Genomic DNA, 22,833 nt, shown 5'->3' with positions numbered 1-22,833 from the left:
AAACCAATCATTTTGCGGTAGTCCACCTTTTCTTTGTTTCTTGTTTGCACACCATCATGTAATTCACCAATGATTTGTGATGATGGATGATTCTTCTGAATCTTGCTGGGAATTTCTCTTTCACAGTTAATCACCACATCATCATTATCATTGTTATCATTATCCACAGTTTCTGTTCGGTTCAGAGGCGGTGTTGTGCTTGGTGTTGCCTCACTGGTCTCAACACCAGACTCAACACTGTTTCTGGTCAGTGCCTCACTTATATCCAGCAATTCTTCTACATCAGCCTCCAGTGTTTTAACTGTCAGATCTCTCACAGCATCAAACTTACGCAGATTCTTCAAGGTATTGATACTCACGTGTCCCAGTTTTTGATGCCATATATCTAATTCACTCACCTTGGGACTTCGGCAACCATCACCTTCTCTCATTTGATAACAATTGTCAGCTGAACGAGTACCTGACATTACACAAACATTGACATCATTAAAAACTTCACAATTATTTTTATCGAACTTAACATGTAAATCATCATCACAAAGTTGACTTATGCTTATTAAGTTTGAGTTAAGTCCTTCAACATGTAGAACATTGTGAAGTTCAGGAAGCCCATCAACGTTCAGGGTTCCTTTGCCTACAATTCTTCCTTTAGAACCACCACCATAGGTTACACGCCCACTTTTTATTTCAACATAATCCGTGAGGTGTTCTTTAGATCCGGTCATGTGGCGTGAGCACCCACTGTCGAAGTACCATGCACCTGTAATGTTAGTTTTTAAAGAAGTATAAATGATATTGCATCGAATAACAGTTTTAGGTACCCAAACTTTCCTTGTGGAAGATTTCTTGACTGCGGTGTTGCGCCTGGTGTTGGACAACACGGTGGGAAACACCCGATTTGATTTCCAATTCAGGTAGTCGTCTCTTAGTTTGTAGCAGAAGGATCTGATGTGCCCAGGCTTATAGGAGTAGTGGCAGATAAAATGTTGCTTTCTTTGCTTTGGTTTGGAAGTTGACACTTGCTTCTTGGTTTGTGGCATCTTCACTGACGGGTCAACTTTCAAATGAGAAGAGGAAGCTCTGTTTTGTTTCAGCATTTGTTCCAAGGCTTGCTTTGAGATTGACAGAGTGTTCATGGGAGGTTTCACTGTTAAGGGGACAGAGCAATCTTCGCTTGCCTTTACAAACATGGTTGATTTTGATTTAGAATTGGAAGTTTCACCATGTTCATATGTGCTTTCAACATATCCAAGACCAGTTATGTTGTCCTTTCCCATAGTTAGCATTGAGTCAAGTTTTGACGAACTTGAGTTGAATTTTGCAAGAGTCTTTGAGGCCTTCTCAAGCTCCTCATTGACTTTGCACAATTCAAGATCCTTCTTGCTAAGCACAACTTCAAGTCGAGACACAGATTCTTTCAGATCGGCATTATCCTTAGAGAGATGGAATTTATTTTATTTCTTTTGATCCAATCTTCGTATAGCTCGTCATACATAGCCTGCACACATTCAAATGTGAGTTCATCAGAATCATTATCCTGAATTTCATGATTACCTGAGTCACCGTGAGATTTAGCATTGAGACACAAGGATTTTGAAGTGGTGTTGCGGCCCGGTGTTGCAACACCAGAGGCAACACCGTGCGGGTTGACTTGCAGCCAGCATTTTTCCTTCAAAACAGCAGTGTTTGTAGACAGTACGTCCATTGATATTCTATAAAATTTCCTGCAAACAAAAACAACAATAAACCAGAATCAATCACTTAGTGTATCAAGCGTTGGCTCTGATACCACTTGTAAGGAATTGTTGTACAGGAAATTAAAATATTAAAACATTATTATGTGTGTATCAGAAGTTAGTGTTGTGCCCGGTGTTGTCAACACAGCACACAACACGGCAGCGGAAATTAAGTATTTAACACACAAATATAATTTTAATAAATTAACACCAGATTTAAATTATGCACAAGTACGAATACTTGTGCGATGCCTCATGGCAAAAAATTCACTAGAAAAATTATGTAAATCGTTTACACCAAAACAATACTAGTGAGAAAACAAAACCAAATTCCTTGACACTCCAAGGAATTAAAAATGCATCAAAACAAACCACATAAAAACTAGATGCATAAAATAAAAAAGCGTGTTGCTTAAAACCAAACGAGGACACTCTTCGATCAACACTCTGCGTCAGTGTTGTTCTTGAGTGTTGGCAACACCAATCGGCAACACGGTATAACAGTGAATCAATCACACAAACTTTTCACAATCTGAACTCTGTATGTGCACTCCCGAAAACCTCCAGCATATCCTCTCCAAAGTGATCACACGTTCACACAAAAACGCCTCAACAAAATATAGGTTCGGCTTTTGTATTTTTATTCTATGTATGCGCTCTTCTGCCGACCTCACGAAAGAGTCACACCAAAAGACTCACACGAAAAGCTTCAAACGAAAAAGACTCTCTTCTCTATCCCACACGCATGACGGCTACAAGGCACTCCATATTTATATCTAATGCTTGACCTAAATATCTTCCCATAAAAGAGTCCTACAAAATATAGAAAGAAGATTTCATTAGATATAAAAACCTTTTTTAAACAAAGATAAAATATCTTAGAGATACAAATCATATTAAAAACAAATCATAAAATATATAGAATAAATCAATCAAGATTTTATCATCTAGAAATAAATCAAATAAGATCTCATAATCTAGAAATAAGTAAATAAAATCTTTTAGTCTAGAAAAGCAAAATCTTAAATTGATATTATCAATTTAACAAAATAATAAAGGAATAAAATATTCCTTTCAATCTCCCCCTTTTTGCCTTTCTGGACAAAACATCCAAAAATGATAATCTTGGTAAGCATCGCTGCCAGTTAAGCTCCCCCTGCATTTGAGTATGTCTCCCCCTGAGTCAAATATCGTCTCCCCCTGAATTAAACATGTTAGAGCACTGGTGTTGTTGATAGTGTTGTCAACAGTCAAAGTTCGTCTCCCCCTGAATTAAACATGTTAGAGCACTGGTGTTGTTGACAGTGTTGTCAACACCATCGTTAGAACACCTGAAAACATAAGAAGACATACGAAAGCAACCCACAAACAACATTACAGACAGAATCTCAGCAACTCGAGATGCTTCAGCACCATCCATAGAACCATGTCATTTTTGTTCTCCTTCTCCCCCTTTTTGGCCAGAATGTAAGCCAACTTCCAAAAACAGATTATACTCAGTCATGTAGTTAGCAATGACTTCTTTGAACTTTTGAATCTACTGTAGATCAAAGTCAATTTGGACCATAGCAAACACTCCACGATCTCTGAAAAATGCTGTCAATTTTTGTTTGTCATACACCGCCATGTCAATGTTCCTCTCTTCAATAAATTCTCTATTCACATAGAGGGCCATAGGACTAAGACAGCTTCAGTGCAAAACTTGGTGGAGACATAATGACTTACATCATTATCAAAAGAGTCAGTGTTGTCAGCGGTGTTGACAACATCGGACTCAACATCAGCAGTATCTTCAGCCACCTGTAAAATTTGAGAGAAAATTATAATGGTAGATCAGGATTTATGCACAAAAGCCCACAAAGAAATTACGAGAGCAAAGAAAGATTGTGAGGGTAAATGAGAACAAGCAAGAGTAATTATCAGGCATTTAACAACAACAAAACATATTTACTCTTACAAAAGAAAATCGATTCAATCCTTCAGCTCCAGAGAATTTGCACGGTCAAGGTAATATGTTCGAAATTTACCCAAAACACTAATTACGGTTCTATCCCAAAAACAAATAGAAAAATTGATTCAAACTCGTGTTACGACGATTTCAAAAGAATATCCTGTGAAAACCCACGTCGATTATAACCCACTGACACAAGTAGTCACATAAATTCAAAATTTAGGTTATCAAGGTTTTCATCAACCGTCATGATTCAATACTGAGATGTCACTGCACATGATAAATTCACGAAACAAAAATCAATATTCATGTCCTAAATATGCCTCCAATATGATGAGATATCGAAATGTCAGACAGTGTATAAATTGTGTTGTGTCTGAACTTGATGTTGGCAACACCTCCAGGCAACACCACTGAGTTTTATTCAAACTTCCATAAAATTCTTTTGAATCAGAAATAGTAGCTCCCACACTAGAAGAACGGTCTTCAAAGGAGTCCCCTGGGTAGCTTTTTCCATTACTATTTTTACTTAGAAGTGGTAGCTCCCACACTAGAAGAACGGTCTTCAATGGACTCCTCTAGGTAGCTTTTTCCATTTTCTTCTAAACAATTTTTTTTTATTTACCTCTTTTCTGTTTTTCTCCTTTTGCTCACATTTTCCAAGTCATCTTTTCACTTTAGACAAGATCACGATTTTCATGAATGTCCTCAACTACTCAATGCCTTGGATTTGAGCAAAAACTATTTCTCAACATACGATTGGAAGTATGAACACTCAGAGGGTACCTTTCAGAAATTTGCCTTCACTGTTCGGTCATTACACAAATAAATAGGATGATTATGAATATGCAGTATGCCTAGCATCCTAAAAATATACATGCAAAAATGGTGTTGTCACCGGTGTTGGCAACACCAATGACAACATGTGTGTGTGATTATTGTATGCACATGCTGAGAGATTTCCGAAGATTGGAAAATCTCTCAAAATCCAAAAGTTTCGTGAATATATCAGCCAGTTGATTCTCAGTCCTAACAAATTCAAGTCGAATTATGCCTTTTTCAACCAAATCTCGAATAAAGTGATGTCTTATGTCGATGTGTTTTGATCGAGAGTGTTGAACATGATTCTTAGAAATGTCTATAGCACTTGAGTTGTCACAATATACCATCATGTAATGTTTAACTTGTAAACCAAGAGAAAAATTCAACTCTCCTACCATGCTCATTTCAAAGTGTGAAGACATACACTCAACAAAGTTATCAACAAATTTTTGTGATGAAGAATCGAAGATAATGTCATCTACATAAACTTGAAAAATCAGGATATCATGCTTCAATTTTTGAATAAAGAGAGTTTTATCAACCTCACCTCGTTTAAAGCCCAGATTTATCAGATTGTCAGTTAACCTACCATGCCATGCCCGTGGAGCCTGTTTCAGTCCATACAAGGCCTTATTCAATTTGTAGACATGATCCACGTGGTGGGGATCTTCAAATCCCTTAGGTTGACTGACATAGGCTTCCTCATTCAAAATGCCATTATTATTATTCTTGAGTTCAATTTGAGACACAAAACACGAGTGACTTACCTGGGAAAACGTGGAGCTCATGCAGATTAAACCAATCATTTTGCGGTAGTCCACCTTTTCTTTGTTTCTTGTTTGCACACCATCATGTAATTCACCAATGATTTGTGATGATGGATGATTCTTCTGAATCTTGCTGGGAATTTCTCTTTCACAGTTAATCACCACATCATCATTATCATTGTTATCATTATCCACAGTTTCTGTTCGGTTCAGAGGCGGTGTTGTGCTTGGTGTTGCCTCACTGGTCTCAACACCAGACTCAACACTGTTTCTGGTCAGTGCCTCACTTATATCCAGCAATTCTTCTACATCAGCCTCCAGTGTTTTAACTGTCAGATCTCTCACAGCATCAAACTTACGCAGATTCTTCAAGGTATTGATACTCACGTGTCCCAGTTTTTGATGCCATATGTCTAATTCACTCACCTTGGGACTTCGGCAACCATCACCTTCTCTCATTTGATAACAATTGTCAGCTGAACGAGTACCTGACATTACACAAACATTGACATCATTAAAAACTTCACAATTATTTTTATCGAACTTAACATGTAAATCATCATCACAAAGTTGACTTATGCTTATTAAGTTTGAGTTAAGTCCTTCAACATGTAGAACATTGTGAAGTTCAGGAAGCCCATCAACGTTCAGGGTTCCTTTGCCTACAATTCTTCCTTTAGAACCACCACCATAGGTTACACGCCCACTTTTTATTTCAACATAATCCGTGAGGTGTTCTTTAGATCCGGTCATGTGGCGTGAGCACCCACTGTCGAAGTACCATGCACCTGTAATGTTAGTTTTTAAAGAAGTATAAATGATATTGCATCGAATAACAGTTTTAGGTACCCAAACTTTCCTTGTGGAAGATTTCTTGACTGCGGTGTTGCGCCTGGTGTTGGACAACACGGTGGGAAACACCCGATTTGATTTCCAATTCAGGTAGTCGTCTCTTAGTTTGTAGCAGAAGGATCTGATGTGCCCAGGCTTATAGGAGTAGTGGCAGATAAAATGTTGCTTTCTTTGCTTTGGTTTGGAAGTTGACACTTGCTTCTTGGTTTGTGGCATCTTCACTGACGGGTCAACTTTCAAATGAGAAGAGGAAGCTCTGTTTTGTTTCAGCATTTGTTCCAAGGCTTGCTTTGAGATTGACAGAGTGTTCATGGGAGGTTTCACTGTTAAGGGGACAGAGCAATCTTCGCTTGCCTTTACAAACATGGTTGATTTTGATTTAGAATTGGAAGTTTCACCATGTTCATATGTGCTTTCAACATATCCAAGACCAGTTATGTTGTCCTTTCCCATAGTTAGCATTGAGTCAAGTTTTGACGAACTTGAGTTGAATTTTGCAAGAGTCTTTGAGGCCTTCTCAAGCTCCTCATTGACTTTGCACAATTCAAGATCCTTCTTGCTAAGCACAACTTCAAGTCGAGACACAGATTCTTTCAGATCGGCATTATCCTTAGAGAGATGGAATTTATTTTATTTCTTTTGATCCAATCTTCGTATAGCTCGTCATACATAGCCTGCACACATTCAAATGTGAGTTCATCAGAATCATTATCCTGAATTTCATGATTACCTGAGTCACCGTGAGATTTAGCATTGAGACACAAGGATTTTGAAGTGGTGTTGCGGCCCGGTGTTGCAACACCAGAGGCAACACCGTGCGGGTTGACTTGCAGCCAGCATTTTTCCTTCAAAACAGCAGTGTTTGTAGACAGTACGTCCATTGATATTCTATAAAATTTCCTGCAAACAAAAACAACAATAAACCAGAATCAATCACTTAGTGTATCAAGCGTTGGCTCTGATACCACTTGTAAGGAATTGTTGTACAGGAAATTAAAATATTAAAACATTATTATGTGTGTATCAGAAGTTAGTGTTGTGCCCGGTGTTGTCAACACAGCACACAACACGGCAGCGGAAATTAAGTATTTAACACACAAATATAATTTTAATAAATTAACACCAGATTTAAATTATGCACAAGTACGAATACTTGTGCGATGCCTCATGGCAAAAAATTCACTAGAAAAATTATGTAAATCGTTTACACCAAAACAATACTAGTGAGAAAACAAAACCAAATTCCTTGACACTCCAAGGAATTAAAAATGCATCAAAACAAACCACATAAAAACTAGATGCATAAAATAAAAAAGCGTGTTGCTTAAAACCAAACGAGGACACTCTTCGATCAACACTCTGCGTCAGTGTTGTTCTTGAGTGTTGGCAACACCAATCGGCAACACGGTATAACAGTGAATCAATCACACAAACTTTTCACAATCTGAACTCTGTATGTGCACTCCCGAAAACCTCCAGCATATCCTCTCCAAAGTGATCACACGTTCACACAAAAACGCCTCAACAAAATATAGGTTCGGCTTTTGTATTTTTCTTCTATGTATGCGCTCTTCTGCCGACCTCACGAAAGAGTCACACCAAAAGACTCACACGAAAAGCTTCAAACGAAAAAGACTCTCTTCTCTATCCCACACGCATGACGGCTACAAGGCACTCCATATTTATATCTAATGCTTGACCTAAATATCTTCCCATAAAAGAGTCCTACAAAATATAGAAAGAAGATTTCATTAGATATAAAAACCTTTTTTAAACAAAGATAAAATATCTTAGAGATAGAAATCATATTAAAAACAAATCATAAAATATATAGAATAAATCAATCAAGATTTTATCATCTAGAAATAAATCAAATAAGATCTCATAATCTAGAAATAAGTAAATAAAATCTTTTAGTCTAGAAAGGCAAAATCTTAAATTGTTATTATCAATTTAATAAAATAATAAAGGAATAAAATATTCCTTTCAATGCGAATGCATAATTTGATCAATTATGTTTAAATGAATGTATAGCTTAAAAAAAAAAGAAGAAGAAGTTATTTTTTATTTTAAAATGCTATATATATATATAAAATTGATGTCATTGATTTATTTTATTTTATATTCTAAATAGGAGAAAAAAAACCATGTTAAAAAAAAATATTACATTAACTAAATAAATTCATATTTGGTGGAGTGAAAACAATGCTTGATATCTGAAGATGAGCCTAGAATGAAAAATATATATTTGAACATTTAAAATAAACATCAAAATGCGCAATCTGCTGGGCGTGAATCTTGATTTCAAAATCGACGCCCCACCATTCCTGAAGCACAATAATGCCAGGAGCATCGTCTTTTCCAGTCACATAGGCATCAAATGTCTATTTGATCGAATCGCCAACAAGTAGCCCAAAAAATTGAACTTTTAAAACCGACGCAAGATAATTTTGAAGACCAAAACGCAACCATTAAGTAATCGACTGAATATCAAACATGTATCTATAAAAAATTCATCAACGAAAATTCTTTGAGCTTTGATCGATCAAAACCTAAACGGTCGCAGCCTCCGAGATACAAAAACCCCAACATTCTCCGTTAACTCATAAAGAAACCCAGATAAATTAATTAAAAATCACACTACACAGATAACGCGACTGGATAAAACTGTATGAAAACACACAAGCAGGAAGCATACTTACGATGTTGTATCTCTGAATCTGAAATTTCTTGGATGGTGAAGACGCGGCAGAATCAGAAGCCATTGCACGAAAAGGAATTGGAGAAAGCGAAACTGGTTCCCACAATAGAGAGATGCGGGAGAAGAGCAGCTGAAGTTGAAGTTGAAAACAATAAATACATATGAGAATATAAAAAAAAATCAAAAAGACATGAAATGGTACAATGATTTTTTCGAGCATATGGGAAATAATATATTTTGAAAGTTAAGCGAAATAATATCATTTGTAGTTTAGAACATTTACAATTAATTTTTGAGCATATGGGAAAGAATGTTTTTTGAAAGTTAAGTGAAATAATATCATTTGTAGTTTGAGAAGATATTATATATTTGTAATTTAAAAACAATTTGTTGATAAGTAATGATGGGAAGGAAATAAATATTCTTTTTTTTGTAGATGTTAAATGAAATAAGAACAAAATAAGTTTATATTTTTACTTTCTTGGGTTTGTTGAAGTTCATGATGACACATAATCCTGATAGTTGTCCTCTGTTTCTGCACATCGAAAGCAAAACACAATTGGATATTCAGTTCAGTTGTAATCAAATAAATTCTTATAAATGATTACAATATTCCCTTTATTAGAAATCATCATGTGAAAAAGGAAATGTAGATTTTCGTAATTTATTGGAAAAGCATAAAGTACATACCTCGAGCAAGAACTTCATGGTACAAAACATTTCTCGTCCATGTATCACCAATGCTTGTGTTTGTGCTTGGCTTAATTAAGACTTTTGTATTTGCCATTGAAGTACCTCGAGATAGTGCAACATATAATTGTCCATGTGAAAATACAGGTTGTGGTAAATATACGCCAACGAATGGAATAGTTTGTCCTTGTGCTTTATTAATCGTCATTGCGAAACACAATCGAACTGGAAATTGCTTTCGTTTAAATTGGAAAGGGTTGCCTTCATTTTCTGCAGGAGATAAAGGTATTCTCGGAATGAAAAAATGTTTTCCGGTATGAGCGCCAACTGTGATTTCTGCGTGGATGACATTATCTTGGAATCCTCGACATACCATTCTCGTCCCATTGCACAAACCATATGATGGATCAAGATTCCTCAACAACATAATTGTACAATTCTTTTTCAAAACCAAACGATGAGGAGGCATGCCATTTGGAGTTAATGAGTTAAGAAATTCCGGTGGATAAAAATTTCGAGTGTCATCAACTGCTTCATCAAAACTTGTGAAAGTTCTTGCCTCACCAGGGAATGATTGAATTATTTTATCATTCAACTTGTCAACATACTCATTCTTTGATGCAAGTATAGCTCTATTTGTCATGTAATCAGTCGACTGGAAATTTTTCTCTAGATTTGGGAAAATATGATCAATAAGCTTTTGTTCAGAGGAATCTTCATCATCATAATCATCATCATATTTTATAACCATATCATCTGGAATTTTGATATTGCCATCCGCATCTGAACTTCCAGTACCGTTGCCCACACGTAGCAAGAAATCACTAAACAAAGGATCTGATCTTGCTCGCATATTTTCTGAAAGAGTTAGATGATAAATTTGTTCCGTATAAATATGATTTCACCAAACTTGCATTAATAGTTTCTTGAACAGATGCTTTAGGAACAACTGGTAGAACTTGCATAAAATCACCTCCAAGAACGACCACTTTTCCACCGAATGGTTTCTGGATTCCAGTTAAGTCTCGTAAACTTCTGTCAACTACTTCAATTGCTAACCGTTTTGCCATCGGTGCCTCATCCCATATGATTAAATGTGTTTTTCTACATAACTCTGCAAGTCCGCTTTGTTTCGATATTGTACAATAACTTTTATCATGCAAGTCAATGGGAATTTTAAATCGTGAATGGGCTGTCCGACCACCAGGCAATATAGATGCCGCAACTCTTGAAGTTGCTGTAGCAAGTGCTATCATTTTTCTTGATCTTACATTGGCCAATAAAGCACGGTATAAATAAGTTTTCTCTGTTCCTCCAGGTCCATCGACAAAGAATAATCCATTTTTTTGTGCATCTAGACAATCTATTATTGTAGAGAATGCGTGACGTTGTGTTGTATTCAGGTTGGATTGAGCTAAGTAATCTTCATCTGGAATGTGAACGGCCAACTCATCGAGAATTTCTCGAGGGATTACTTCACTTGGTTCATCTATTGGAGTTGTTGCTTTTGGTAGGTCATAAAGTCCAATATCTTTGCCCATGCTTTCTAGAAGCATGCTGAGACTTTGTAATGTTTTTGCCGTCAATAATCCCCTGCATATAGAGAATTTATTTTTGAAGTCTTCGGACATTGCTTCAAAGTAAGTCTCCCACAGTTTTCTAACATCTGTTGGCTCACAATATACCAAAATCGTTGCAAACAATCTTCGTAATGCGTGTGGCATTTGGAAGCTAACAGCCTCATTTAAACACTCAAAAATGCTCTTATCTGATTCAAGCAGACCTCTTCTTTGTGCAGCCTCTTTGAAAGTAAAGCAAATATTTCCGTCGATTGTTAACAGATTGTCAAATGATGTTGGACCTCTAACATGATTAAGTAACAGTCTTAAATAATATCTTTCACCTTCCACGGGATTAGCTCCATTTACATGACCAATGACCTTCCCTTTTTTCCTTTCTTGCCAAAACTTGTTCTTTTTATCCCACACATAATATTCTGGAAATTCACTATATAAAAGAGCTTTCGCTTTATCATTTGTTGCGCACATCTGAAAAAATTCTGTTAGCATTGTTTTGGAGACATGCTCCCACTGTAGAACATTTCTCAGACTTTGATTCTTCCAAAAGGTGACACATTGTTTATTTGGCAAGTGCAGTGGAAAATTAATCACTGCTGGGGATATCTCATTGAGGTCAAACTCAAATATCCTCCAAAGAGCTTCTTGTGCTGACACCCATCTTGCATCTTGGAAGTTTTTAATCTCATCTATTACGTTTTCTCCATCATCATGAGCAATATGCACTGCCACTTTATCATGTCCTTTATAAATATATTTGTATAGGTATTTCACAGCTGTCAATCCAGAGCAAACTTCCACATTAATGTGACAATCATACCTTAACAGGAGGTAAGGATTATGAGGAACCACCCATTGGGTATTAAGCTTTGCTCTTCTCACATCTATTGTTTGGCCATTGTTTCTTCTTCTATATATTGGATATCCATCTTTTCTTTGCGTTGTAGTTTGACAAAATACCCTTGGATAATGACTTTTACATTGTCCATTAACCATGCAAGAATTTTTTTTATTCATATCTCCACAAGGACCATGTATCATATGTTTTACAACCAAATCATATAGCTGAGGATGTGTATCTTTGTTAGGAAGTTCCGCAGATACATAATAATCAAACTGATCAGGAGTATTTTATTTTGTAGGTAGGTTTTAGTATGACCAACATGTGAACATGAGGCAATCCCCTTTTTTGGAACTCAATTACATAGACATATGCAGCGACTTTTCCAAATATTTCTTTTTTGATTATCTGAGTTTTCAAATCATGTAATTTTGCTCGAAACACCCTTGATGTTAAGTCTGGCCGGTCCTGAGCCTTTTGTCCTTCTTTAAGATTATCCTTTATCTCTTTCCATTCTGGATTACAAGTCATTGTAATGAAGAGATCTGGTTTACCAAATGTTCTCACTAATGCCATCGCATCAAGATATCTACGTCGCATATCCCTTGGGCCTCCGATGAAAGATGCTGGTAGTACAATTCTTTGGCCAACTTCACTGCCTCTAGTTTCTCCTCTAATAATGATGTCTACTATACCTTGATAAAACTCAGCTCGCATCTCAGCCTGATTTCTTCGATAATAGTCCAACCTAGTCGTTTCAAGCTTTATATACATATCTACTATGTATTGTTGGAACAATCTACCCGCATATAGAAGAACCGATGTCAAATGATCTCTCATTTGTAACTTATAACAATAATATTCTCGACATGACACCATTTTATTGCTTTCTTTACTGATACCTATGATAAAATGAAGATAAAAAAATCATTAGGAAAAAAGCTATATTTTTTATATCAAATGGTTAATTGCGCAAGCAATACATGCAATGTTGGTGTAAACATTTAAATTCAAATTCAACATCAGTAATTTTTAATTTAAATTAATAAATGTGAAAATGATGAATTGCACAAATAACATATTAGTAATTTTTTTTGGTTTAATTAGTTTTAATTATAGATTGGTGCACAAACGTATGTTAATGGTATCAATAAGCTTAGAAAATATAGATCACACATAGTAATGCATGACACATAGTAATGCAAAAAAAATTAATAAAAGTACCTTGTTGTTCTTGGTTAAGCATATCTTCAATGGACGAAAAATTAATTTCTCCTGTGGAAGGTTGTTTGCTGCCACATATACTTGAACCAGTCGTGTATTTCGGAATATTTTGGTGCCAACCATTTTCTCTTTGTGGAAAAAGAAGTGGATATTGTAATGGATCATAACATCCGAAATAATGTTTAATTCTATGATATTCATCATTATGTCCATGGATAACAATATCTCTATCATATGGTATATCAGGATTCTTTCCTTCAATCCAAATTGCTGCAACTTGGTCAGCTGTTGGTGAATTGTAACAACGTTGATCGAGCCCCGCATTTTGACGAATATGAAGATTTATTTTTTCGATACAAGGAATATCATTTATCCTCCGCAACAATTCCGCATAAGGGTTATTTCCCATAACTTTCATCAAGACTTTCATAGTATCTTCATTAATCTGGGCGTTTTCCATTATATTCATTCTATTATGTAGTTCATTGTCAATATCCCAGAAATATAATTGAAAATGAGAAGGTCCACCTTCATTAGGCACTAAAGACGGAAGGTTGTGAAATATTTGGCCTAAGGCTTTAAAAGTGTAAACCCCTCGGCTCGAAGATGCTAGTTCTTTATCAATCTTAACACCTAATGAAGTGAATGAGAAGATACTATTGTAAGCTCGCACATTTTTCCGAAATTGTATAGCTTCCGTTGATTCATAGTCAGTGAATAAATTGAGCATATCAGGTGGTACTTCTGTGGCGGCGAGCTTTATCTTGCCATTATCGCAACAAAAATTTGGAGGCTCAAATTGAAATTTCTTAGCACCATAATAACAACATATATGCATCGGATGTAGCTCATGTGGCTGAAGCAATGTCAACTCATGTGTTGATCCATCTAACCACAATAATAAAATAAAAATATAAAATATAAGTTTTAAATTACAAATATATTTTTAAAATATTATTGATATCAATTTGACATTTGACGTTGATAGATACCTAGATTTCGTAAAGCCTTGAGCAACCCATCACAATTTTGTTTGTGCGCTTTTTGAGATGTGGTAGGATGGAAATCAACATCTTTTCTTTTCTTCCGATTTTCCGAAACTTTATCAATATATTGTCGATGCTCCTGAACTGAGAAGGTCTTATATTTTTTCCGTGAACTCTCTGAGCAATTCTTTTTCACCTCATCTTTAAATTGCATGAAGTTTAGGTAATTAGCATAGGATATAAGAATAGATTGTATCGATAAATCAAATAAACTTTTTAAAGACGTTTTACCTTCATATCACACTTTATGGTGAAGAAGTTGTTGTGTTTCTAATCCAGCCGTCACGCCAAACAACATACTGTTTGGAAAAAGATGGATGAAGATTCATGGTAAGAACTAATATACTGTATCATATTAAGTATAAATGAATTATATTGAATAATACATATAGAATGACATAAAATGATGTGAACTAAGCAATCAATAGATAAGAAATACCTCTTGGAATAAGATGTTGATGTTTTTCTACCCAATACATCAACAAACTGTTAAATACGATCCTGAAATTGCAAGTATGTCATTCAAGATCCAAAATTGTGGGACTCTTTATAAATATTTTGCTAAAAAAATATTTTAATTTTTTTTCACATGTATTTATGCAGTTATGGATAGATCGTAGCCCAAAATTTATGTTATATAAATTGACTTCAAAGAATTTTCGTGAATTGACATGGACAACGACTACTTCTTCATTTGCTAATGTTAAGATGCAGTTTTTTCCCATAATTGTTCAGTAGAATGGTAATTAAATGTGCCTTGGTTCCTATTTGATTTGCCATTTTCCTCGTCTCGCTTGAAAAAGACCTGAAATCCTCATTCCATTTTCTGAACATATTTGTATTTGCATGAAGCTCTTATTCTTTAATTAATAATTTACTTTCTTTCACTTTAATTTGTATGAGATCCATTATTGTGGAGATGCATTAATTGGTAGTATGACAATGAGGACTGAATCATGACTCATAATTAGTTTTAATCGATTTTAGTTTGAAATATATGGATTTGAAACGAAAAAATTTGTAACTTTAATAATTTAATTTATTGACTATGAAAATTTGCTTGATTGAATATAGTTAAATATTTAACAACTTGACCTATTAATTCACATTGCATTGTCGATAATATAAGAAAAAAATTGAGTTTGAAATTCAACAAATACTGCCCCGCCTGTACAAGTTTTAGACATTATACTAATCTAACAATTATCAAAAGGCCACAAGGATGAGTATATTTAGGCAAACCAGGTTTGGACAACCAAGTCGGGAACTTTCTGTAGGAATTGCATGTACAAGAAAACAATTCTCGATGTATGAATTGCTAAAAGAAAGTATTCATAGTAAAACTTTGGTCATTGCCATGTAGAAGATTTCAAGGAACCAAAAAGTTTTTGTAGCCAAAAACTTTGGTCATTTATATAGATTAAAGATGATTCACAAGGGTATCATAGACATTGCACAATTGGAAAACATTGTAGATGATCCACACTTTTATAGGTGTATATAGATATAGATATAGATTGATCCTACATTATTAAAAGAAAATAGTAACAAGATTTACTTAAATTTTATCTTTTATTGTTTCTATAATATATTTTATTAAGTTTGAGACACTTAAAATTAGTAACTTTGATGTCATGGCTTGTTTTAATAATTATATGTATTAATAAAATATTAAAAATTTAATGTAAATTATATATAGTTTAGTGGATAGAGTCAATTTTTCCTAGAAATTAGTTTATATGTTCAATTCTTATTGATGTCATTTTTTATTTTTCTATTTATTTTAATTTATATATCAAAATTACAGTGTAGTCCCTCATTATTTCTTATAACTATATTTTGAGATTTCATTTAAATATAAACCAAATGAATTATAAAAAATATTATAAAAACATGCAACGCGTGTGTCGATGCACTATTATCTATAATATATGAAAGGGAAGGAAGAACTAAGTCGCAAAACGTAGCTGAAATGTAACCATATTGATCTTTGTTAAACAATTTGAATTAGTTTGACGAGAAGTTTTGTACAATAAAATATGAGTAATGTTACAGTTATAACGAGATTTGTATAATAATTTTTTTTTTTTTTGGAAAAAGATTGTACAACATTCTTATTTCGACTTCACTTAGTGGGATAAATGTTTGAGTGTATTTGCAATACTAAAGTATATATGGAAGCCATTTTGTAATTTAAAACAAATTAAGAATTCTGTAAATAAATAAAAAATTTAAATGCTCAACAAATATCGAACCATATCATTAGATTAAATGGAATGAAAATCCAACAATAAAAATATAAATACCATTGAAATTCGAATGGCGCCAATACAAAAGGTTTCAGAAAAGAATTGAATCCTTGACTAATACCATCCCCAAGAAAACCCCTTAGCACAAGTCAAATATGTTGCCAATGCTATTTCATACCGCCATCTTCATCTCTATCTTCTGGTGAGGCTCGTAATTTAGAAGCTCGAAATCAGCTGCAACAAATGAATCGATGTCTGTTCTGTGCGTGTTTATCTTCAAAATCTGTAGGGCCATGCGAAGCAAATATCAACTCAAGAATGCCGGAGAAAGGTTGGAAAATGGAAACCAAGTAATGCTTCATTTGAAATGATCAACTATTGTAATTGCCCCTTAGGGACGCCATTGAAGACGGAATTTGAAATCCATGAACGCCAAAAGTTCATAACACCTCATCTAACTAAATCCTTTAAATAAAAGTTCCCGGTACTTACTGGAAATGGCCTTGGAAGTTTCTTAAGTTGCTCCTGCAGAGGGTGTATATGTGTTTTATAAACATGAGCATCCCCAATCACATGGATAAAGTCGCCAGGAACAAGACCTGATGATGGTTGACAAATTGGAAGCAGAATTATCAGTGAAGTGCCCGTAAATAAAATAATTACAACTGCTAAGATTAGATTCGATAGGCATAGTTTTTAAAGCATCGTGTACTCCAGTAGCAGTGCCAGAAATTTGACGTAGAGGGGCGTGACACTAGAACTTTAAAAACTTAAGGTGCGCAGAATCATATTTTGGGAAATATTTCACATAGAACAATAAGTTTATATGAAATTTAAAATAGTGGGACGATGCTGCTGCCAGCACTCATCTGGCTCCAGGACTGATGTACTCTTTGCAATATGAACTCAGAACTCCAAAGTTTGGTGAAATAAAGAGATACCACAAACATGGGCGATCATGCATGTCAACAGAGCATATGAAGCAATGTTAAATGGCACCCCAAGACCCATGTCAGCAGAGCGTTGATACATCTGGCAGGATAGTTCACCATTGGCCACATAAAACTGCACCAAATCATTGTGTTATATGACCATAATTTATTAAGAATGTAAGGCAGACCAGGCACCAAGGCTCATGGTGAGGCACATTGAGGGAAAAAAGTTGCATATATCGAACATTTTCAATTCTAATTCAAACATAACCAATTGATTTAAATAAAGAAAAGTAAACTAAGAATAGTTTATTGATCAGAATGTAAGGCAGACCAGGCACCAAGGCTCATGGTGAGGCACATTGAGGGAAAAAAGTTGCATATATCGAACAATTTCAATTCTAATTCAAACATGACCAATTGATTTAAATAAAGAAAAGTAAACTAAGAATAGTTTATTGATCAGATACTTAACACATTATAAATCCAAAATAAGAGTTCAAGCCACCAACCTGAGCAAACATGTGGCAAGGAGGTAATGCCATCAACTTAAGGTCCGACGGATTCCAAGCAGAAAGAATAATCCGCCTGTCATCTGGTTTATTCTTTATCTTATCAATAATATCTAACAACTGATCAAACCCTTGACCAGTGTAATCTGCGTGCATGTTGGTGTATCTGTTGACATAAAACATCCTATAATGTTTGAGAAGCAAAAGATCAAACGTTTTCTTTATAATCAAGTTGAAGAATTAACGTTAACCTGGCACCAAAATGTCTCCACTGAAACCCATATACTGGGCCCAAATCCCCTTCTTCCCTCTCTGTCAACCCCATACTGAAAAAAGTCAACACAATATCTCATCAGATCTGGTCATTGAATACAATTAAGAATATAGCCAACATCTAAACTTTGTCATTGCCTGTCTAGATATTCTCTGGATGCATTGCCATCCCATATATGAATTCCTTTTTCTTGCAGAATCTGTATCAAGGCAGTTGATTAACATCAGTGGTTCTTTCCTTCCAGAAGTGCATCAAAACCTAACACATGCGCACACCGAGTACACAAAAAGTAACAATGGAATATCGATAGAAATCCCAGGCTTATAAACAAAACTAAAGGAGTTTTAAGGCTAAAATTTTTCAAGTAAAATGCCGCACATGAGAATCATTACAACTCACAGCTTAAAAGATGAAAAACATTGAAAAATTGACAGCGAATTATCTTCTGATATAATGCTCTTTTAGTCTTTATCATTTGTTCACTTCAGCAGTCACAAAACGAAAGTTGGAAAAAAATACTCATGAGAAATATCTACAGAATGGTGCCCCATCCACTTGGTAAGGTAAGAAGGTTACAACTTACAAGCAGTCATCCATCTCAAAGTCATAAAATGGGATGAATTCTTCTTATTTTCATAAAGGTTCAAAGCTATATTCAGAAAATCCAACACCATTCTCATGGCAATTCAAAAGATACAAGAGTGTGTGTGTGTGTGCGCGCACACATCTACACGTACATAGAGATGTGTATACATGTAAATTTTAAATACTAAAATATATCAAAATAAGCATACCAGGCAGCATATTTGTATAAAAATTCGCTCCATGAATTTTTAGTACCAAGAAAAGGAAAATGTTGTATTTGTACTTTATCAATCAAATCCAAGATCCACAATCATAAGTTACGCATCTCTAGTTGATGTACTTTTTGGAGTTGTAAGTTGACTTGCAAGTACGATTGGGTAAGCAAGAAAAGCAATCAATTTACATCAATAGCAAGTAAAACAGCAGGGGGTCATTTTATGTAGGTGAAATATTAAATACTTACTTAAAATTAAGGAAATTAACTCAATATATAATGTGTACTCTTTAAAATTCTATAATATTTACATCTTCAGACTTCCATATTGCCCCAATGGTAATTTACAAGCAGGGTGGTTTAGCCCTCAAACATATATTTTTCACAGTCCATTATTGAATAGACAAAGAAACATGATTAGTTGACAATTACCTTGGCATTTGTAGAACCACTGATGAACCACAAAAGTTCTTCAACCACTCCTCGCCAAAAAACCCTCTATAGTAAAAAAAAAAAAAAAAACTATCAATGCCCACAACAAACAATTCCAATCAATTCGGATGACTTCAACGAAAAAATTTAAGCAAAGACGTGGAAACTGTTATATATATATATATATAACCACGAAAAGTTAACAAAGTGTTCCAAAATATTTTAGCCTGCACCATGGGAGAGAAATGGATTATTGACAGCATGGTAAGAACAGTAATAAATGCAAAAATCTTAGACAAGGATCATAACCTTTGTCGTCAGAAGAGGAAATGATTTACGCAGATTAAGGCGCATCTGGGAAATGAACCGTACAATAATCAGATGTGCAACACAAGGATTAATGAAGTTGAAAAAAGGCTCACAAAATATATTTTCTCCGGAATCCATAATATACCTGGCATCCAAACTTCGAAAAAGTACCAGTCCCCGTCCTATCATCTTTTCCGTTTCCATTAGCAATAATATCTTGAACCAATCTCAGATATAAAAACTCCTCATGCTTCTCAAATACTATCTTTGGCAAGAAAGTGAAATCTGAGACCTTCAACCATTTGGAATTTGATATGCTTCCATTGCAGCTTGTCTCGTTGCTTGAAATGTCAGGTCCCAAGATGGAGGTCCTCAGACGGACATATGTCACAAAACAGTACTGTATACCAAGTTCCTCAAAAGGTGACGAAGAGTACCATGGCTGGTAGACAGACATATTGATAGGTGGAATAAAGGTGTCACATTGAATGGAAGTGCGGATTTCAGTAATGTGGATAGCCTCACATTCCGGAGCATTAAGCGCATCCCTGCATCAACCAATCAGATGTCATTGTTTACATCACATCAACTATACTGTTATACCTACAAAAGAACTACATGTGAGAAACTATATGCATACCTCAATATTTGGCCACCTCCTATAAGAAACACCTTCTCTATCAAAGAACAATAGGGGGGTTTGGCTAACAATTCCAAAGATGATGACACGCTGTCACATGTAATGACACTCTCGTTTGTGGCAACTCCAGAACTTGCGGAACGTGTCAGTACAATGTTAAGTCGACCAGGCAATGGCCGAAACTGAGAGGGAATGCTTTCCCAAGTTTTCCTTCCCATCACCACAGCATTCTTCCTTCCAGGATCTGACGTCTCCATAGTGATCTCCTTGAAAAATTTAAGGTCTGCTGGCAATCTCCATGGCAACTTACCATCTTTCCCAATACCCATATCACGAGTTGCAGCCACCACAACTTGGTAAGTCCTCTGGGTAGGTAGTTGAGTATCTGCCTTGCCATTAGAAGAGCATGATACTGAATCGGTGCCCATTACTATATTTCTTCTGCAGAATGTTCGTCTAGCAAATGCGCTAGAAATTCCAAACGAATATGAGAATGATGAGAGTGAAGCTACCGTGAAGAAATCAATACCCAACGAGCCTAAGCTAACCTGAAAATTTTAAATGAAACACAATTTTTTTCATGCAGTTGTACCAACTAGGAACACGCATCAAATGCTGACTACAAAAATACTATATGTCAAGACAACAATACTTGATGCGGAAAAAGTAAAATTGGACAGCCAAGACCTTTCCTTTCTGTTAGAAATGCCAATAAGAATTTGCTTGACGGACATTTTAAAGTTCATTAAACACCACGACACAAGCATTCACTGGACAAAATTCTGCATTTATATCAAGACCGCCCAGATATAGAGGGATACTTCGCCTGTGCCAACAAAGTTCATACATTACGTAGGAAAGCATTGTAGAATCATAAAGAAAAGTTAACTGATTACAAAAGAAGTGCAAAGCCCGTGATTAACACGTAGGTGAAGGAACAAATTTCAGACCAAATTATTCAAAATCACACACTCCCAAAAGTAATACACAAATTCCAGCGTTGAAGTCAAAATTAAAGTAAAATTTACGCATTATATCAAAAACCCATCATCCAATACAATCAGAGCAGTTTATCAAACACATTACACGCATACAGTACATGGCTACTGGTGCAATGAAAACGCAAAGCATATGACATCTAAGCTCTAATATCCCTTGAAAAAATAGTCAAAACAAGATTTCCGAGAGAAAAAAAATAAGAAGAAAATACAAGTGAGCTTGATTATATTTTCAGCATTTCACTTCATATAATTACTTGAAAGAACTAGCCCACCTCGCGTTCGATAACGGAGATAAGCCCGCCAACATACAGATCGAGATTTTTCCGAAGAGTCCGCAAAGCGGCGAGATTTTTCGCGCCTAATTTTCTCTACAGAGAGATAATGCTGAGTGGCTTTGGGGTTTTTCTTTAGTTCATTGCAGAAAGATCCTCTGATTTTTAAATATTTTTTAAAAAATATATATAAATTTTTCTTTTACAAAAGTTTGGTAAATTTGTAAATGAAAATTAATATAAGGGAGAATTGGAGAAAAATCCCCATTCAGAAACTCGAACTTGTTTTCAGTCCTTACGTCAGAAATTCTTGACCTGCACTCCCTGACCCATCAAAAGTTTTATTAAGCAGTACCTGGCCGAAAAAAAATTCGTATTTAGCGACGGTTTAAGAAAACCCGTCGCTATTTAAATATAGCGACAGATATAATAAACCGTCGCTAAATTATGCGACGGTTTTTTTTTGCCGTCGGTAATAGCGACGGTTTTGGCTTAACTTTAGAATTTTTTAAAATTTTTCTCTTACACACGATTGGATACATAACTTGAGAATTTGAGCATATATTCTAAGAGGAACTACTAACAAAAAAATGCAAAATCATGTCTCGATTTAATGAAGTAAGAGTTGAGAAATCAACTTTTTACCATGATTTTAATCCATCTACCACAAGTCAGTAACATAATAATTTCCAGCACAAAATAGGTTAATTCAAGCGTACAATCACAATAATATCAGTATATTTCATACACTAATGAGCGCATAAATTGGGAATTTGAGCATATATTCCAAGGAGAACTACTAGCATAAAAAATCAAACTCATATCTCAATTTATTGAGTAAGAGTTATAAAATCAACTACTTACCATGATTTTAATATACCTAACAAAAGTTGATATCATAATAATACTCAGCACAAAATAGGTTAATTTCATCACACAAACACAACAATTTTAGTATATATCGTACTCTATTACATACATAAATTGAGAATTTGATTCCGAGGGAGACCACTAGCATAAAAAAGTAAACTCATATATCAATTTATTGAGTAAGAGTTGGGAAACCAACTCCTTACCATGATTTTAATCTACATAATAAAAGTCAATATCATAATAATATTCAGCACAAAATAGGGTAATTTAATCATACAACCAAAACAATTTCAGTATATTTCATATTATATTAGGTACACAAATTGGGAATTT

The 22,833-nt window shown here is 35.0% G+C and overlaps 3 protein-coding genes across 6 annotated transcripts; all 3 read right to left on the bottom strand.

The window, feature by feature from the left end:
* Window positions 1–8,673: 8,673 nt before the first annotated feature.
* Window positions 8,674–12,092, bottom strand: LOC140819058 (uncharacterized). The gene is made up of 4 exons (XM_073179071.1): window positions 10,430–12,092; window positions 9,520–10,377; window positions 8,831–8,922; window positions 8,674–8,730 (listed from the first exon to the last, which is right to left on the bottom strand). The coding sequence occupies exons 1-4, from the start codon at window positions 12,090–12,092 to the stop codon at window positions 8,674–8,676; spliced, it is 2,670 nt and encodes an 889-aa protein (XP_073035172.1).
* Window positions 12,093–12,216: 124 nt separating this feature from the next.
* Window positions 12,217–13,999, bottom strand: LOC140819057 (uncharacterized). Its single transcript, XM_073179070.1, has 2 exons — window positions 13,162–13,999; window positions 12,217–12,839 (listed from the first exon to the last, which is right to left on the bottom strand). Exons 1-2 carry the CDS (start codon window positions 13,997–13,999, stop codon window positions 12,217–12,219), a joined length of 1,461 nt encoding a protein of 486 aa, XP_073035171.1.
* A 2,455-nt stretch (window positions 14,000–16,454) lies between these two features.
* LOC140819764 (bifunctional dihydrofolate reductase-thymidylate synthase 1-like) lies at window positions 16,455–21,784 on the bottom strand. Of its 4 annotated transcripts, none has more exons than XM_073179962.1 (12): window positions 21,628–21,767; window positions 21,042–21,180; window positions 20,355–20,902; window positions 19,860–20,262; window positions 19,715–19,759; window positions 19,406–19,471; window positions 18,312–18,373; window positions 18,152–18,226; window positions 17,901–18,066; window positions 17,398–17,521; window positions 16,949–17,055; window positions 16,455–16,739 (listed from the first exon to the last, which is right to left on the bottom strand). In XM_073179962.1, the coding sequence occupies exons 3-12, from the start codon at window positions 20,780–20,782 to the stop codon at window positions 16,629–16,631; spliced, it is 1,587 nt and encodes a 528-aa protein (XP_073036063.1). In that variant the 5' UTR covers window positions 20,783–20,902; window positions 21,042–21,180; window positions 21,628–21,767; the 3' UTR covers window positions 16,455–16,628. The 4 variants fall into 4 exon arrangements, with proteins under 4 accessions (XP_073036063.1, XP_073036060.1, XP_073036061.1 ...); XM_073179959.1 differs by having other exon boundaries at window positions 20,355–20,897; XM_073179960.1 differs by lacking the exon at window positions 21,042–21,180 and having other exon boundaries at window positions 20,355–20,822; window positions 21,628–21,784.
* Between the last annotated feature and the right edge of the window lie 1,049 nt (window positions 21,785–22,833).

This window comes from Primulina eburnea, chromosome 18 (genome assembly GCF_022965805.1).
Source record: "Primulina eburnea isolate SZY01 chromosome 18, ASM2296580v1, whole genome shotgun sequence".
In the NCBI taxonomy this organism is placed as follows: Eukaryota; Viridiplantae; Streptophyta; class Magnoliopsida; order Lamiales; family Gesneriaceae; genus Primulina; species Primulina eburnea.
Note: the sequence above shows the minus strand (reverse complement) of the source record. Positions and strands in the feature narration are given on the sequence as shown.